Here is a 17,120-nt window from a genome sequence, read left to right on the forward strand (position 1 = left end):
AAAAGAAAATACAGTTGTCACTCACAAGTCGCATGCATGATAAATTATTACCAAGTCCCGAAAAAATATGACCGTGTAACGGTAAGAAAACTTATTACATTTGCAGCATTAACTGCAAAAAAATTATTCAACGGACATAATACATTTCCTTTTTCTTTTTTTTTGGGTCAACACTTCTTCTATAAATACTCATATTCTTGTTTCACTCGACACATCACTTTTCCCCTCTTTGATTTCTTTATAACAGTTGTTGTTTCTTCTCGAGCAAAGCTTTTTTTTTTTTGAGAAAAATAATATTTTGTTGTGAGAAACTTATATGTTGCATCACTTGCTTCATAGCACTTAGTGTTCTTTTGGAGGATGTTCCGGCTGTGACAGGGGTTATTACCAGAGTGGGGGACGAGGGAAGAAGGGCAAGTCAAATGACGGAGCCATCTTGATCATGAAGAGGTTTACGAGCACCTTCTCCAGCAAAGCTCTGCGGATTGTTTTACTGAGAGGATCCCTTCCTCTTCGAGCCTTATCTATAAGATTGATATGAAGAAAGCGTATCGTTTCGTGTCAAAAATTGACGTCGGTCCGGTCAGTGTTTTTTTCTTTCACTTTTATTTTTGATTTTAAATTTTGATATTGTTGATATATATAGAGGTGTATATATGTTTAATATGTTATTCATATTGTAAATTTAAAGCTTACACTAGCTTTCATTTTGGAAAAAAAAATCTATGTGATAAATTTCAATATATTGAAAACAAACTTAACTTTTGCACCCTGTACTATAGAATTTCTATGGTCTGTTAGAGGTTGTATACAAGTTTAATATGTTTTTTGTATTGTAAATTTAACACTTTGACAAACTTTCATCTTGGAAAAAAGTGTAGGTAATAAATTTCAATGTGTAGAAGCAAACCAAACATTGCATCCTGTCCATATATAGGAAATTTTATGGTATGTTAAAAGTGTATATATGTTTAATATATATTTTTAGTATTGTATCTTTACTTGAACTAATTTTCAAAGTTTTGATTTAATTAAAGTTTTCAACAAAAATTTGTTTAACATGCTTCTCCGTATTGTAAATTTGACGAGGGAAGGGCAAACCAAACGACAGAGCCATATCGGAAGTGATCAAAATTATTGATAAGAAGGAATCAGATATCAAGGAGATGTTGGGATTGTGAAAGCCCATATCCAACTCTATTTATCTGATTAGTACGATATTGTCTACTTTGGGCCTTAATGGTAAGCCTGCATGAATTTACTTTTGGTTTCCATCCCAAAAGGCTTCATACTAATTAGAGTTGGACTTCTATTTATATATTAGACACTTCTTGTCTAATTATCCGATGTGAGACTTAGTTTGATATTTCATATTCTCCCCCTCAAACTAAGGATCATATTCATCTCGTATCCTACAATGGATTTCCTCAATTGAGAAGAACCAAACATGGGTCTTAGTCGATCTACCGATGGGAGCAAAAGCCATAGGATTAAAATGGGTCTTTAAGGTGAAGCGTAACCCTGATGGAAGTGTGAACAAGTATAAGGTTAGGTTGGTAGCAAAAGGGTATGTACAGAGACATGGCATAGACTACGATGAAGTGTTTGCCCCTGTTGCTAGGATCGAGACAATCAGGCTCATTATTACTCTTGCTGCTTCACACGGCTGGGAAATCCACCATTTGGACGTAAAGACGGCCTTTCTCCACAGAGATTTGAAAGAGGAGGTTTATGTTCGTCAACCAGAAGGCTTCGAAGTTAAGGGAAGCAAGTAGAAGGTGTACAAACTATCCAAAACATTATACGGGCTAAAGCAAGCGCCCAGGACTTGGAACGATAAGCTAAATCAGATTCTCAGAGAACTGAAGTTTACTCGCTGTTCTAAGGAGCCCTCACTGTACCAGAAGAAGCGTAGAGGATGTCTACTTGTCGTGGCTGTATATGTGGACGATCTACTGGTAACAGGCTCTGATCTATCTATGATACTTGAGTTCAAGAAGGAGATGTGAAACTTAGTTTGATATTTCACATTTTCTCCCTCAAACTAAGGATCACATTCATCTCGTGTCCCACAATTGATTTCCCAAATCTTCTGACTTGATCTCTGCCACACACACCTCTCATTCCTAACTCATAGGATATATCATTCATCACTCGAAAGTATTTAGGTCTCCTTGCAGATTTCTCGTCAACCGCTCTGATACCAATTGTTGGGATTGTGAAAGCCCATGTCCAACTCTATTTATCCGATTAGTACGATATTGTCCACTTTGGGCCTTAATGGCAAGCCCGCATGGATTTACTTTTGGTTTTCATCCCAAAAGGCCTCGTACCAATTAGAGTTGGACTTCTCTTTATATATTAGACACTTCTTGTCTAATTATCCGATGTGAGACTTAGTTTGATATTTTACAGGAGATACACTGAAACAGAAGAGTATTTCGTTTAAAAAAAACAGAAGATTATCAAGAAACTCAAAGTAAGCCAAAGTGGAGCTTAGAGCATAGCGAGATTCCTTAAAAAAGAGAGAGTGTTCAAGCATGTATTTACAATGACTATTACTTAGGGGGTTAAAGAAAATTTTCATAACAATTTGTAGTAGCAGCTAAGTTAATATTTCTTGAAATCAGAGTTAATATTTCAGACTGTAAAGCTTGCAAGCGAAAGGAGAACTCCAAGTATCGATTTTATTGGCATCAGAAAAAAACAAGAAGATGTTGCTGAGATTATACATGTTAAAAAGTTAAAGGGAAAGCTTTAAAAGTTAAAAATCACAGCATTTTGACGCTTACAAGTTACAACTCACCCACTTGATTTAATTCTCTCTGGTTCATTCGGTTAATTAGTCCGTTCACTTATAAATGTTACTAATTAAAAAATTAAAAATATAATAACAACAACGAAACATTATAATTTTAGTTTATTAAAAAGGATTAATTTGTTTAATTTATTATGTAATTATTTTTTATGAAAATTAACATCATTGACGTAAGAAACTTTCAAATAGATATAAACACAAGGAAAGATAGCCCAAACAGACATCAAAGCCCAAATTTTGGGACCGGCCCATTAAATCCGAAAACAGACATCAAAGCCCAAAAATTAGTGATCTCTTTTTCCCTCTCTGCTCCGGTCCACAGTTCCCGCCGGTAAACTATTCTCCGCTCAGCTCCCATCGACACTTCGCTAAACGGACTTCCATGGTTCTTCAGCTGAGAGTTCCATCTCTCTACAACCGTGGAATCTCCTTCCTTATCTCTTCTCCCTTGAGAAACCTCAGTACGGCGTCGCTTTTGCTAAACCCCAACCAAACAGTCACGGAGCCATTGGCGAAACCCGAGCTCGAATCCATAGTTCTCAAGCAATACTCCCACGGGAAGTTCCACAGCCTCCTCCAAAACGCCGTCGCTTTACCCTCCGTCCTTCTAGCCGCATGTCATAACCTCTCTCTCGCCGCCAACACCGAGCTAGCCGATCGCGTCTCCAGGAGATTCTCGATCGAAGAAACGGCGCGAGAGATACGCGAAGGCAGGTTCGATATCCGCTCCTGCTGCGTCGGATTCGAATCATCATCCCTCGTTCTCCCGAATCTGAAACTCAGAGTGCTGATCGAAGCTATTAGGATGGTTCTCGAGATCGTCTACGACGATCGATTAGCGACTTTCTGTTACGGTGGGAGGGTTGGTATGGGCAGGCACACGGCGATTCGTTACTTGAAAAACTCCGTGGAGAATCCGCGGTGGTGGTTTCGTGTTTCGTTTGCTCGAGAGATGACGTTCGGTCATCGGAACGTTGATAAGCTTTGCAGGTTTGTTGAGGAGAAGATCAGCGATGGTTTGTTGGTGGAGATGATCAAGAAGCTGTTTGAGTTTGGGATTGTGAGGATCGAACTCGGTGGATGTGATAAAGGGAGAGGGTTTCCGCAAGAGTGTGGATTGTCTTCGATCTTGATCAATGTTTACTTTGATGGACTTGACAAAGAGATTCAAGACATGAGGTTGAAGATGAAGCTCAAGAATCCTCCACGTGTTGGTGCAGAGGAGGATGATGATAGTGTTTTCTATAAGCCAGTGAATATCTATGCAGTTAGGTATTTGGATGAGATACTTCTGATAACGTCTGGCTCGAAGATGATGACTATGGAATTGAAGAAGAAGGTTGTAGAAGTTTTGGAAGAGAGACTAGACTTGAAAGTAGATAGAGTGAACACATCGATTCACAGTGCAGTTTCGGAGAAGATTAGCTTTTTAGGGATGTATCTTCAAGCTGTTCCGCCTTCGGTTTTGCGTCCGCCTATGTCTGAGAAGGCGGTGAGAGCGATGAAGAAGTACGAGAGGCAGAAGGAGGTTAGGAGAGTGGAGCTTAGAAACGCTAGGGAGAGGAATCGAAAGACGCTGGGTTTGAAAATATTTAGGCATGTGTTGAAGAAACTCAAGCAGAGCAACGGTTTCAAATGTGAGTATGAAATAGAGAATGAGGTCAGAGATATTTTCCGGAGTTGGGGAGAAGAAGTTATGCAGGAGTTTATGGGGTCTCTCGAGGAGCGTTGGAAATGGCATTGGCTGCTCACTAGAGGAGATTTTCTCTCTTTGAGACATATACGGGAGAAGTTACCACAAGACCTTGTCAATGCTTATGATGAATTTCAGGAGCAGGTGGACAAACACTTGTCACCGACCCAAGCTAAAAAGGAACTAGAAGATGAAGAGAAGAGAGTAGAGGAAGAAGAGGAACAGAGATATGCTGAGAGGACGGTTCAGGATTTGACTAAGTTATGCATGAAGGTGTCAGCTCCAGAGGAACTTGTTAGAAAGGCTGTTAAATTAGTTGGGTTCACGAACAGCATGGGACGTCCACGGCCCATCAGCCACCTTTTGGCTCTTGAGGATTCTGATATCATCAAATGGTATGCGGGTGTAGGGCGTAAATGGCTTGACTTCTTCTGTTGTTGCCACAACTTTAAGATGGTCAAAATCATTGTAAGTTATCATATGAGGTTCTCCTGTATTTTGACACTTGCAGAGAAGCACAGATCCAGTAAACGCGAAGCTATTAGACACTACACGAAAGATCTCAAAGTGTCTGATCATTACGAGAAAGAAGAGGTGCATTTTCCATTGGAAAGAGAGGTTAAGATGATGGGAGACAAAAACCTTTCAGACCCGAGACCTGTGGATGGAACACTGTCTTTGCTCTTGATCAGGCTTGCATCTGATGAGCCCTTGCATTCTTGTGCTGCTAATTTCTGTGACAGAACAGATACAATCATGTACCGTGTACATCTACTGCAGAACCGTTTGCAAATCAACCCACTTGACGAAGAGAAATGGGTTCGTGGCATGGGAACAATTCACTCAGCTTTGAATCGGAAATGTCTGCATTTGTGTTCTGCTCACATCAGTGATGTATACTTGGGTAATATGACTCTTCAGGATGTCGATGGTAGCTCATTCATCGATCTCAAGTGATGTCACACGCACACTTTTTGATGGCCAAATGGATGAATACTTTGTAAACTACTACTGCTTAACTGCGCAGTGCAATGGAAGCTTCATATGTGTCAAAAGCGTTTGGGCATTAACTACGCAGTAATGGTGGTTAGGGTGAGAACGTATAATTTGATCACCTGCATTGAGCTGAGCTGTTGCTTGTAGATATCGGTTCAGGTATCGAACATTTTTGTTCCTTAATGATCCTTAGTATCAGTCTCGACACTGTGGCCTACCAGAAGCGGTTATGAATGAAGTTTTGTGGTGGGAAGAAGATGAGTATTTGTCGAATTGAGATATATATAAGTCTGTTTCTCAGTTGTATAATGTTCCTTTCATGGCTAAAATACTGACTATGGAATTAGAGAACTGTTTGGAGGGGTATTTATAACAGGCAAGAAGAACATAATCTTAGCTTAGTCACAAGATGAGTTTTTGAGGAAATGAACAGAGTTGCACGTTCCCATCATGGTTAAATACGGTATATGTGATTATGAATTCATCTTATTCATAGCATATTTGTTTTCAAAGATTTTAGATCTTGCTTATAAGTTATAACTCTCTGATATTTGTTGTTTGTTATTGTATGGCACATAAACCAACTCCTTTTCTATGTTTATTTCAAAGGTTGGCAATTGATCTCACCTCATTTTCTGTTTTTCTACAATTCATATCAACTAGTACAGTATAAAATAAAATCAGTAGTATTCTAAAAAACATATACAAATATTTAAATATACATAAAATAACTAAATAATGATTAATTTTTTGCTTTCAATTTTTTAGAAAACTGAATATGGTTTGTAAATTATTTGTATAAAATTATGAAGAACTTTTTAAAAAAATTATATTGTTATCTTAGTTTAATATATATTATTAGTTATAAGAATTCTGACCAATTTGATTATTTATCTTTCAACATATTAAATTGCAATAATTTATGTAAACAAAATTCTTCTTACATTTGTAAGTATCTATTTATAAAATTTTATATTTAGTTGATATATGTTTTTAGAGTAACATTAGATGGAAAATATGAAAAAATTTAAAATATTGATTCTCCTACTTTAAAATTGAAATTCATTAAAGATTTCAACATAATTAGCCATCATAAGAATTAACTTGAAAGTAATACATAAAAACTAATCTCTCAAATAATATAATAAAGATTTATACTAATTTTTTTCATTTTTTGGGCAATCTAATATTTTTTTTCAAAAAATAGACTTTTTAACTTACAAATTAGACAAGTTAATGTGCTTATATGAATTAGTAAATTACCTTTGTGGTGGTTTCATCAGAACTCCACTAATAAACTTACTCCATAAACAACATTCAGTTCCACTTGTCTTTGCATGATATGAGATTGGCCTCCAAAGCTGTGTTGCATAGCTTCTTCAAGGTTTCAGTTTTGCTGTAGATGTTGCAAAATCTAGAAGCACCATCAATTCAATTAAAAGTTGATGTGCGTAATCTTTAGATTTTGAATAAATAACTGAAAAAATATAAAACAAGGGTATCCAATAAAATATTAATAAAAATGCTACATATAGCAAATTTTTGGAGAGTTGAATGAAAATGTTTATAGGGGAATACATGACTTTTTTTATGGAAAATGAGAATTGTCCGACAATTTTATTTTACAATGTTAAAAGAATTACATAGATAAATTTCTGATAAAATCACAAACATTTCATTCATAGTACTATTTTCAAATTTAAAATATAAATAATAAAATACATATTTATCTCAAACATAGGTTTATTTGAAACATAAATAAATTATAGTTTCAAAAAATAATAATTAAGGTGTAATTTTCAAAATTTTAAACTAGACTATTTTTTAGATAATCCCTAAACAATACTAATAGAAAAAAGAAAATAAAAAATAAATATATTAACAAGAATAGAAAATATATATCTTTTATCGTTTTTCGGCATTTGTGACAGAAAACCGAAAAACATGCATACTATGCTCCTTCGTTCTTTGAAAATAGATCACTTAACCGGTACCATAACTTGATAACTATACAACTCTTTCCTCCAACATTCTGCTAACATTTGTTTGTGTCTGAGCTGTAATATTTTAACGATTTATGTGTGTCTATTTGTTTTACCACTAAGATTTATTGATCATTGTTAAAACTGATACACCTTATGCAGCTCAATTCTCTAAGCTACTAACACTCATTCATATGTTGTGCAGTTTGTTTAGGTCCTCCGATCCAAGACAGTTAATGTCTACTGCCTACTACCGGACTGATCTTTATAAGCCACATCACATCTTGGAGGTAAGGATAAGACTGATTGTGCAATGCCTCGTTTTAATATTATGACAGGTTAGATTACTATTCTGTTGTGGCCACCAATCAAAACTAAGTAACCTCCGTTTTAGTTGCTTGTTTCTAGAAATTGAACAGTGTAGATTAGTTTTTTCTTTCCTTTCCATTTCTTATGAACTATGTCTGTCTTGAGATGATTAATTTACTCAACCTTCAAGTTTACTTATAATGGGAATTGGAATCAGGTACCGCTCACAAATTTATTCGGTTCAGTTATGGAGACCATTCATACTGATTCAGCTAACAAAGCCTTCTCAAGTAGAATCTCCAATAGTGATCCACAGTATCAGACTCGGCATTGTGATGTCACTTTGACCTACAAGGAGCGGTTATGGGTAAAGTTTTGTGGTGGGGAGAAGATGAATATTTGTCGAACTAGATACATATTAGTTTCTCTTTTATATAATGTATCAGTCTACATTTAATTATGTTTGTTAATGTAGTTGTTAGATAGATAGTTTATAAATACCTTGAAGCTAAGTCAGGTGATCATTTAGATTTTAGTTTACAAGAGAAGGTTGTTATTTGTATCGTGTAAGAAGTGAGAGGTTTTAATACTATCTTATGCTATTTTATGGTTAAAGAAACTTATGAGGACGAACTAGAACAATAATGAAAACGTAGGGGTCAATCTGCTATAAATAGAAGTTTTGGGAACAATCTGTGAGAAATGACCAAGAATTACGAAGTGTCGTCACATGGGTTACCGACAGGAAGCAATTGAAGGAGGTAATAAAAAAAAAAACGAGATCTTTGTAATTATCTTCACTGTCTTTTTTTCTCTCTTCAAAGTTGAGAGCTTTGGTTTGGTTTCAGTCACTGATAGAGAGATTCACATGATTACAGTAAGCAAAGTATAAAGGTAGTAATCGAAGAAACAAGCGACAATAGGAGAAGAAGAAGAAGAAGGAGCGTGAGATTTCTGGAGCCATGGGAGGTGGCTATGTGTTTGGCTCGGCCAGATCGGGACAGACAGCAATGGTGGCTCTCGTCCTCGTGGTTGGATCTTTCTTCGCCGGATACATCTTCGGAAACAACGCACCTATCTACATTCCCCAACCTTCTTCTTCTTCCTCTTCATCTTCTCCATTCCCATCTGGTTCGCTCTCTGTTTTTATCCTCTGTTTTTTAATTTCAAAAGTCTCTCCTTTTCTCTGAATATCGTTAGATCCTCGTCCTTGGGGGCTTTTGTAGCTAAAATTGATCCAAACCCATATGGGTTTCTGTTCTAGATCGAAACACTTAGAATTAAGACATACTTTTGTCCGGATTAGGACATAAAATCGATAACGCAAACATGTTTTTTGTGGGTTTTAGGTCCATCAGATTTCGCCAACAGGATAGAGCTCACTCACCGGAGAACTCCCCTCGTGATCTCGGAAAGAGGGGTGGATGTATGTCCGTTGGAGTTCAACGAGTACATCCCTTGCCACAACGTCGCTTACGTGCAACAGCTTCTCCCAAGCTTGAATCTTTCCAGAAGAGAAGAGCTCGAGAGACACTGCCCTCCACTTGATCAGCGTCTCTTCTGTCTTGTACCTCCTCCCAAAGACTATAAGATACCGATTCGCTGGCCGACCAGCAGAGACTACGTCTGGAGAAGCAACGTGAACCATACGCATCTTGCTGAGGTCAAAGGAGGGCAGAACTGGGTGCACGAGCAAGGCGACCTGTGGTGGTTCCCTGGTGGCGGTACTCATTTCAAACATGGTGCTCCTGAATACATCCAGAGGTGATTAGTTTCTTGATTACTTTAATTATCATTTGCTTAGTTTCTTGATGACTTTTAACTATATGGCTGTGTGTATGTGACTTTCAGGTTAGGAAACATGACGACTAATGAGACTGGTGATTTGCGTTCAGCTGGTGTTGAGCAAGTGCTTGATGTTGGATGTGGAGTTGCTAGCTTTGCAGCTTATCTTCTTCCTTTGGGTATAAAGACCATGTCCTTTGCTCCTAAAGACGGTCATGAGAACCAGATCCAGTTCGCGTTGGAGAGAGGTATCGGCGCAATGATCTCTGCCATAGCCACCAAACAAATGCCGTATCCCGCGTCCTCCTTTGATATGGTTCATTGCTCAAGATGCCGTGTTGATTGGCACGAAAATGGTATTGTCTCTTTTGATTTTGATTTTGTATCAATGATTGATTGACCTAACGAGTGGATTCTTGCAGACGGTGTGTTGATTAAAGAGGTGAATCGTCTTTTGCGACACAATGGATACTTTGTTTACTCAGCACCACCTGCTTACAGAAAGGATAAAGATTTCCCTTTGATTTGGGATAAGCTGGTGAACCTAACAACCGCAATGTGCTGGAAGCTCGTTTCCCGGAAGGTGCAGACTGCGATATGGGTTAAAGAGGGTGACGAGGCTTGCCTTAGGAAGAACGCTGAGCTTGAGCTCATAACTATATGTGATTCGGAAGATGTTTCAAAAGCTTCTTGGAAAGTCCCTCTTAGAGACTGTGTGGACGTTAGTGAGAACATACAACAGAAGTCCTCTTCGTATCCAGCTAGTCTAAGTAAACTAGGTACATTGTCTTCTAATTCAGATTGATTATGTTTCTCTCTGCTTCCTTGTGTTCACTTGGGGAAAGCTTTTCACTAGGTATCAGCGAAGATGAGTTTACATTGGACACAAACTTCTGGAGAGAGCAAGTGAACCGTTACTGGGAGTTGATGAAAGTTAACAAGACGGAAGTGCGGAACGTGATGGATACAAACGCGTACGTCGGTGGATTTGCTGCAGCTATGATGAACTCATACCCCGTTTGGGTCATGAACGTTGTGCCTGCTACGATTAAAGATACTTTATCAGGAATTTACCAGAGGGGTTTAACCGGTGTATATCATGATTGGTAAGCTTTAAGCATATGATCCGCTTACAATCATTTTCGGTTAGCACCGATTTGCTAATATATATTTTTTTTGTATGCTCTGCTCTTTAGGTGTGAGGCATTCTCAACGTATCCCCGCACATACGATCTGCTACACGCGGACAAACTCTTGTCACACTATCAAAACCACGGTGAAGGTTGTTTACTAGAGGACATCATGCTTGAGATGGACCGCATCATACGCCCTCAGGTATATTTACATAAGCCACCATGTCTTGTTGGTGTGACTGAATCATAATCCATCTCATTCTATTACAGGGATTCATCATTATTAGAGACGAGGAATCGATCATCTCAAAAGTACAAGACTTGGCTCCTAAGTTCCTTTGGGAAGTTGAGACACATGAGCTTCAAGACAAATACAAGAAGACACAAACTGTTCTGTTTTGCAGAAAGAAGTTCTGGGCAATTGTCTGAAACACACACAAGCTTGTCAGAGTTTTTTGGCAGAAAACATAGAAAAATCTTCTTTATTTTTTATTGTTGTTTGTAAGAGAAAAGAAATTAAATACCACTTAATGTAACTTATATGTTCATCCATTGACCAAGTCTGTACACATGTTTGGACTTTTTACCACATTCATAACCGGGAGTCAAATTTTAGGTGAAATTTGAACAAAAAGAAAAGTATGGGGTTCGTAATGTAATTTAACGAAGCTTCTAATATATTCACAAATGTTTTATATTATTAGTCCCTGTTGTTTTCTGAATTTGCTACAGTGCCCTGTCTCTTCTTCAATCAGTCACGGATCCTCTTCTCTTCCCTAAAGGCAGAACCTTTGAATGGTGATATTGAGATTTGATTGATCGTGATTTAAGTAAACGCTTCAGAGATCGTTTGTTGGTTGATAATGATGGAAGTGGAGAAGCTGAAGGAGGCTTTGCGTTTTATCTGCTCTTCTGATTTCCTGAGGATGGCTCTGTTTTGGAACTTGGCCCTCCTTTCTTCTTACTTTCAGTTGCTTAAAAGAAGGATCTTTGGCTCAAAACCAACTTCCTTTTCTTCTTCTTCTTCTTCACACAGACCTATTTGTGTTATCACAGGTGTAAGTCATTTTGTCTTGCTTCTTCTAGCTGTGTGATGGTAATGTATTGACTGCATTAAACTTCATTTGTCTTACTTCATTTTTGCAGGCTACTTCAGGGCTTGGTAAGGCAACTGCGTTTGCTCTTTCAAGGAAAGGCTTCTACATAGTTCTTGGTACAAAAAAAACTGTTACTTTCACTTTGAAGCAATCAATCTGACATTGTTCAGTTCAGTACATCTATTATGAAATAGTAGACATTTATTAATATGAGTCAATGTAGTAGCAGATGATAACTTGTTGAAACATGTCTTATTCATTGCTCAATACATCGCTTATGGAATATATGTTATTTATTAATAATATGAGACAATGCATTAGTAGAGTATTATAACTTGTTGGAAGAACATGTCTTCTTCATTGTGTTAATCTTTTCTTGCTTTTTTTTTTTTTTTTAATTTGCAGTTGGACGGTCCTCTCACTTACTATCAAAGGTTCCCTACGATCCCTTTTTTGATTTTCCATCTTCCTCATTTGCATTTTTTCTTGATGTGGTTGCCACTTTTCTGTTGACAGACGTTGGCTGAAATCAAGAAGCAGAACAAAGATGCTCAACTCAAAGCTTTTGAAGTTGACATTTCTTCTTTTCAATCGGTTTCCAAGTTCAGAAACTCACTAGAGCAGTGGCTTCTAGACTCAGATTTACATTCTTCCATCCAGCTTTTGGTTAACAACGCTGGAATACTTGCAACTTCAAGTCGTCCAACCATTGAAGGCTTTGACAGGATGATGGCTACTAACTACATGGGTGCATTCTCTTTGACAAAACTTCTCTTACCGCTTCTGAGAAACAGCCCTGTGCCTTCACGAGTCGTGAATGTTACATCTTTCACACATCGTTCTGGTGATCATCATCTTTCTCATCTACTATGAGAGTTAACATACCTGATCTCTGTCTTATCTTGATATATATCTTTTGTTCTGTAGTTTTTTCACCGAGGTTTGACAAGGATTCTGTTACGGGAGTTTACTCTTCAGAATCAAAGCATTATCCTTGTGCTAGTATCTATCAGTATTCCAAATGTATAAAGCCAAGCAATAATCTTTTTTTTTTCCCCTTTTGTATCATGATTGATGATGATGATGCTTATATAGTTTGCTTCTTCTTGTGAAATAATAGTATGCCTTCTACTCTTCTCATACGAGCTTCATAGACAGCTTCGCCTCACGGATGATTCACATCACGTCTCTGTTGCGTACGCTACTCTTTTATCATTTTATCTTTTTTTTTTGTCTGGATGATGATGATCTTCTTGCCTGCCAACAACCATTGGATAGATATTGTTTTTTCTGTTTCTGTTGTTGCAGAGCGGTAGATCCAGGAGCGGTAAAGACAAACATAATGCATGAGCTTCCTTCGTATATACAAGCCTTGGCGTTTTACAGTCTCAAGATTCTTAGACTCATGCAGTCCTCTGAGGAAGCAGCTGAATCTGTCATTGATGCTGCTTTAGCCCCACCTGTATGATGACAACATGCCTGTTTTAGAAAATTCTTTCTTCATCAGCTCTTCTTATGTGGTTGGTTGATGAGCTCTGTTTTCTTGCAGGAAGTATCAGGCAAATATTTCTTTGGAGGATACGGGAGGACCATTGAATCTTCAGAGATTTCTCGTGATCCAAAACTTGCAAAGGAACTCTGGGACACGTCATGTCTCATATTTGATGAGCTGCACCAAAATCACACTTGAAGATGATGACACAATCATAGGATATCCAAAATGTACGAAACTTTTATGTTTGATTCTAGAATCTTTTAGAGATATAGCCAATGTGGCCTTGCCACTTTGTTGTCAGTTTTGAAGTTTCTTAGTTCAGCGACAGACAGAATCATCGCTAGGAGAGTAGATCGTTAGGAGAGTAGTAGCCTGTCATGGGCCTTAGACGGGCCTTTTCGATTATTACAAACCTTTTTGGGCCTTCTTCTCCTGGGGGACTGGGCTAAATCCTTTAATCCAATTAAAAGAAGAGTTTCCTGTGAAAAAAGTAGATTCTTCTTATTAAGAAACTTTTGCAGGGGGGGAACTTGTGAGCCATCCAAATGAAAGTATTGATTAGACCTCAGTATTCAACAAGGTGGGACAGGGCAAGCCAAGAAAATCAAAAGATTTATAAGATGCCTATACGTTTGGCCTACCAGCAGAGATTACGTCTACACTACAAAGTTTAATGTTTTTAGAAAATTATGATTCCAAATTAAAATAAAATTTAAACAACATAAAGGGTAACAATATAGTTTTCTAAAACTGACAAAATCAAAATCGTCCAAAACTTAGAAAAAAGTGTTTCTGCTTGTTTTACTCTCCAATAAAAAAACAAGTGTGAAAGAAGGAAAGGGATAAGACAGAGATAATAAACGAATAAGCCGAAAGTCTGAAAAAATACAAGAATATTACACCTGCCACTGCCGCCCGCCACTACAATAGCTTTATTAGATGACAGCTTCTATAAAGACAAGTATACTCGCAACATAATGTTTTATCTTGTTAAACAAGCCAATAAAATTATATTCCCCAATCACTCCATCACAAACCCCTCGTGTGTGTTTCCACTTGCGATCTGAAAGAGTGTAAGAAAACATGCAGAAGGACATGGGAACTGCAGGAGATCAACATCTTCCACCACCAGGTCAGTGTTGTTCATTTAGGGATATTAACAATCAAAACATTTTTTTATTTCTGAAGCAAAGTAGAATATTGCCTCTATATACAGGATATCCAGCTCCAGAAGAGGTCTCTGGACAACCAGGACAAGACATGAATAAGAAGAAGCCCTTCGAGACAAAGCAGAAAGGAGACAGAGGCTTCATTGAAGGATGGTAATCAGCTATACGTACCACATAAAATCATTTCTCTTTTTGAAAGAGTTCTAATTAAGGCTTTCTTGTAGCAGAACTCAATCAGATCAATAACTCTGTTTCTGTTTTTTTTTCCTAAGACTAACTCTTGTGTATGTGTTTCTTTGTTTGTTTCGTACTATGCAGTCTCTTTGCACTATGCTGCTGCTGGATCTGTGACATGTGTTTCTAAGACATAGAAGGATGAACGTAACGTATCTATAACTATTAGTGGCTTTTAATATAATTACTACCGAGAGCGTTTGAAGGACTATATAGTAGCTCAATCTGAACTTTCTTATACTATCCGTGTGGTGTTTGTATATATATTAAACGGAGATTATTATTATACTAAATAATGTAAAGGTCATCACCATATTTTCTGAGCTGATATAGGATCGGTTAGAGAATTAAACCAACCGGATTGATACTGGATTCATGCTTGCTCTATACAACCCGTCCGTACCGGCTTAACATTCAAAGAAATTCGGTATCGTAAAAGCTTTTACAGACCATGCCAACATAAGTGCAAATCAATTATACAATAAAAATGGCTGCTGCGTCAACATCTACTACTAAAACCAAAATTCTCCGCATCTTCTGCTCTCCTGTAAGCAATAAATCACCTTTTGTTACCATTCACTCTTTTCTTTTCGTTCAAAGCTTTTCTGGTGTCTCTCTACTTCCTTAAAATTTATGAGAATGCTTCTTTTGAGCCAAATAATCTCAATAAATTGTATTGAATTAAGGAGATAAAATAAGAGAGACCAAACAAGTTCGACATACATCTTCTTTTGTAACGATTTAAGAGTGCTCACCTTGACGTTCTACCCTTTCGCTAGAGTTTAGGAAATTGTCAGGATCAGCCAAAAGGGTTGGTGATGTATCATGGGGCGGATGCACATAAAGACTTACGGGATCTCTTTCTATTTCCTTCACTAATTTACATTAACTTTATGTAATGTTCTCAATTCAATTCATGTAGCCATTTTGTCAAGTTTTCTTAAGAACATGATTACCATTGAACATAAACAGTGACATCATTAAGCATGTTCTTTTGATATCGATTTATTTTTATTATAAATTATGAAAAGTATTTACATAAATAATTCTTTGTTATTATAAAGATCTCCATCTAATACTTTATACACTCAGTGGCGGAGCTCATGCAACTAGGAGGGTTCAATTGACACGCGTTGTTTTTGTTTTTGTTTTTGACAACGAATTTTATGTTTTGACACCAGTAATAAATTTCTCGGTACGCCACTATAATACACTATACTAAACAATCTTATACAAACTCATGTATGGAGGTTCCATTTACACCATGTCTTATCTTTATTAATCTACATAAATGATATTAAATAACATATAAGACATTTACACCACATTTGACATCTAGTACTCACTCCATTTTATATTAAGTGTTATTGTAAATAAAAATTTTCATTGCAAAATAAGTGTCATTTTAGAATTTCAATGCATATTTTATCAATTTTATTCCTCGATTTTTTCTTTTCTATTGGTTGAAATATAATTAGGTATGGATAATGATGTTTTTATTGAAAATATGCAAAATCAAATTATATCTTAATTCATGTGAAAAGTTTAAAACGAACTATCAATGAACGTTAATCAAACGTTGTTTCTTCTATCTTTCAGTGTTTACATCTTCAGCCAAACAATCACATAGCTTGTTTAGGTAACATTTGATGTTAGTTATCAATTAAATATAAATCATTCCACATTCATGATTTATCATGTTAAATGAAGTCTAAATTGTTACAAAATTGGCTAGAGAAATGGTTATCACGAAGATCAATAGCTTTTCAGAAATCACATTAGCAACTTGCGATTTGAACAAGAAATGATTGTGAAAGGGATTGATACCCAGGATAGGCTTGGGCATTTTACCCAAAAAAGAACGTGTCCGAAAACGATCTATAGAAATACTTGAACAAATATTGAGTTAGAGCGGATTGGATACCTGAAATATCCAATAAATGTATATAGTAACCCCAAAACCCTGATAGTTTAGACTTATCCATTTCTTCTTCATAGTTCACATTACACCTATTCTGTCTCCGCCGTGTATTTAATGGTTCCGTCTTTGATTTTTCCACACCTTTCGATTATATTGGAAGATACACTCTTTTTCTAAGGTTGCTTTGATGAAGTATTGATCTTCATCTTTGATTATTTGGTGCTCTGCTCTTTGATTAAAAATCTATTTTGTTGTTGTTTGTTTAATACTATATTGTTCTATCTGACAACATACATGTTATTTTTGATTCAGATTTTTTTTTTAAGTAATAAATGAACCCGATCCGAAAATAAAATACATGAACCAGATCTGTATTCCTATACTAAAATACCAAAAGTCTGCCCTATATCCGAACCCGATTTATATGCTTATACAAAACCCTTTCGAACACCTTTACTAAACATGGTTAAGTTTGTGTATTTATCTTT

General features: G+C 36.7%; 3 protein-coding genes and 2 long non-coding RNA genes across 7 annotated transcripts; all 5 read left to right on the forward strand.

The window, feature by feature from the left end:
• Nucleotides 1–233: 233 nt before the first annotated feature.
• LOC108814252 (uncharacterized) lies at nucleotides 234–1,238 on the forward strand. The gene is made up of 3 exons (XR_001943623.2): nucleotides 234–582; nucleotides 882–948; nucleotides 1,095–1,238. It is a non-coding gene; the product is annotated as an uncharacterized LOC108814252 (long non-coding RNA).
• A 1,884-nt stretch (nucleotides 1,239–3,122) lies between these two features.
• Nucleotides 3,123–6,108, forward strand: LOC108814251 (nuclear intron maturase 3, mitochondrial). The gene has a single exon (XM_018586785.2). The coding sequence runs from the start codon at nucleotides 3,201–3,203 to the stop codon at nucleotides 5,466–5,468; it is 2,268 nt and encodes a 755-aa protein (XP_018442287.1). The 5' UTR covers nucleotides 3,123–3,200; the 3' UTR covers nucleotides 5,469–6,108.
• A 2,432-nt stretch (nucleotides 6,109–8,540) lies between these two features.
• LOC108817520 (probable methyltransferase PMT7) lies at nucleotides 8,541–11,268 on the forward strand. Of its 2 annotated transcripts, XM_018590240.2 has the most exons (8): nucleotides 8,541–8,559; nucleotides 8,677–8,929; nucleotides 9,148–9,562; nucleotides 9,650–9,939; nucleotides 10,006–10,362; nucleotides 10,440–10,689; nucleotides 10,780–10,918; nucleotides 10,987–11,268. In XM_018590240.2, exons 2-8 carry the CDS (start codon nucleotides 8,761–8,763, stop codon nucleotides 11,143–11,145), a joined length of 1,779 nt encoding a protein of 592 aa, XP_018445742.1. In that variant the 5' UTR covers nucleotides 8,541–8,559; nucleotides 8,677–8,760; the 3' UTR covers nucleotides 11,146–11,268. The 2 variants fall into 2 exon arrangements, with proteins under 2 accessions (XP_018445742.1, XP_056846830.1); XM_056990850.1 differs by lacking the exon at nucleotides 8,541–8,559 and having other exon boundaries at nucleotides 8,579–8,929.
• Nucleotides 11,269–11,428: 160 nt separating this feature from the next.
• Nucleotides 11,429–13,608, forward strand: LOC108817522 (short-chain dehydrogenase TIC 32, chloroplastic). Its single transcript, XM_018590241.2, has 8 exons — nucleotides 11,429–11,774; nucleotides 11,863–11,929; nucleotides 12,219–12,247; nucleotides 12,330–12,657; nucleotides 12,741–12,836; nucleotides 12,934–13,009; nucleotides 13,122–13,275; nucleotides 13,363–13,608. Exons 1-8 carry the CDS (start codon nucleotides 11,580–11,582, stop codon nucleotides 13,501–13,503), a joined length of 1,086 nt encoding a protein of 361 aa, XP_018445743.2. The 5' UTR covers nucleotides 11,429–11,579; the 3' UTR covers nucleotides 13,504–13,608.
• A 664-nt stretch (nucleotides 13,609–14,272) lies between these two features.
• LOC108817758 (uncharacterized) lies at nucleotides 14,273–15,512 on the forward strand. 2 transcript variants are annotated; one of them, XR_001944035.2, is made up of 4 exons: nucleotides 14,273–14,440; nucleotides 14,525–14,630; nucleotides 14,796–15,258; nucleotides 15,498–15,512. It is a non-coding gene; the product is annotated as an uncharacterized LOC108817758 (long non-coding RNA). The 2 variants fall into 2 exon arrangements; XR_001944034.2 differs by having other exon boundaries at nucleotides 15,491–15,505.
• The last annotated feature ends 1,608 nt before the right edge of the window (nucleotides 15,513–17,120 follow it).

Source organism: Raphanus sativus, chromosome 7 (assembly GCF_000801105.2).
Source record: "Raphanus sativus cultivar WK10039 chromosome 7, ASM80110v3, whole genome shotgun sequence".
Lineage (NCBI taxonomy): Eukaryota > Viridiplantae > Streptophyta > Magnoliopsida > Brassicales > Brassicaceae > Raphanus > Raphanus sativus.

What these genes read in the sequence shown, in the direction of transcription:
- LOC108814251 (XM_018586785.2), top strand. Translation starts at nt 3,201, where the DNA reads ATGGTTCTTCAGCTGAGAGTTCCATCTCTCTACAACCGTGGAATCTCC.
- LOC108817520 (XM_018590240.2), top strand. Translation starts at nt 8,761, where the DNA reads ATGGGAGGTGGCTATGTGTTTGGCTCGGCCAGATCGGGACAGACAGCA. An exon ending in GCTCCTGAATACATCCAGAG is followed by an intron (nt 9,563 to 9,649) that starts GTGATTAGTTTC and finishes TGTGACTTTCAG; the next exon opens with GTTAGGAAACATGACGACTA. An exon ending in ACCGCATCATACGCCCTCAG is followed by an intron (nt 10,919 to 10,986) that starts GTATATTTACAT and finishes ATTCTATTACAG; the next exon opens with GGATTCATCATTATTAGAGA.
- LOC108817522 (XM_018590241.2), top strand. Translation starts at nt 11,580, where the DNA reads ATGATGGAAGTGGAGAAGCTGAAGGAGGCTTTGCGTTTTATCTGCTCT. An exon ending in ATCTTTCACACATCGTTCTG is followed by an intron (nt 12,658 to 12,740) that starts GTGATCATCATC and finishes TTTGTTCTGTAG; the next exon opens with TTTTTTCACCGAGGTTTGAC. An exon ending in TCACATCACGTCTCTGTTGC is followed by an intron (nt 13,010 to 13,121) that starts GTACGCTACTCT and finishes CTGTTGTTGCAG; the next exon opens with AGCGGTAGATCCAGGAGCGG.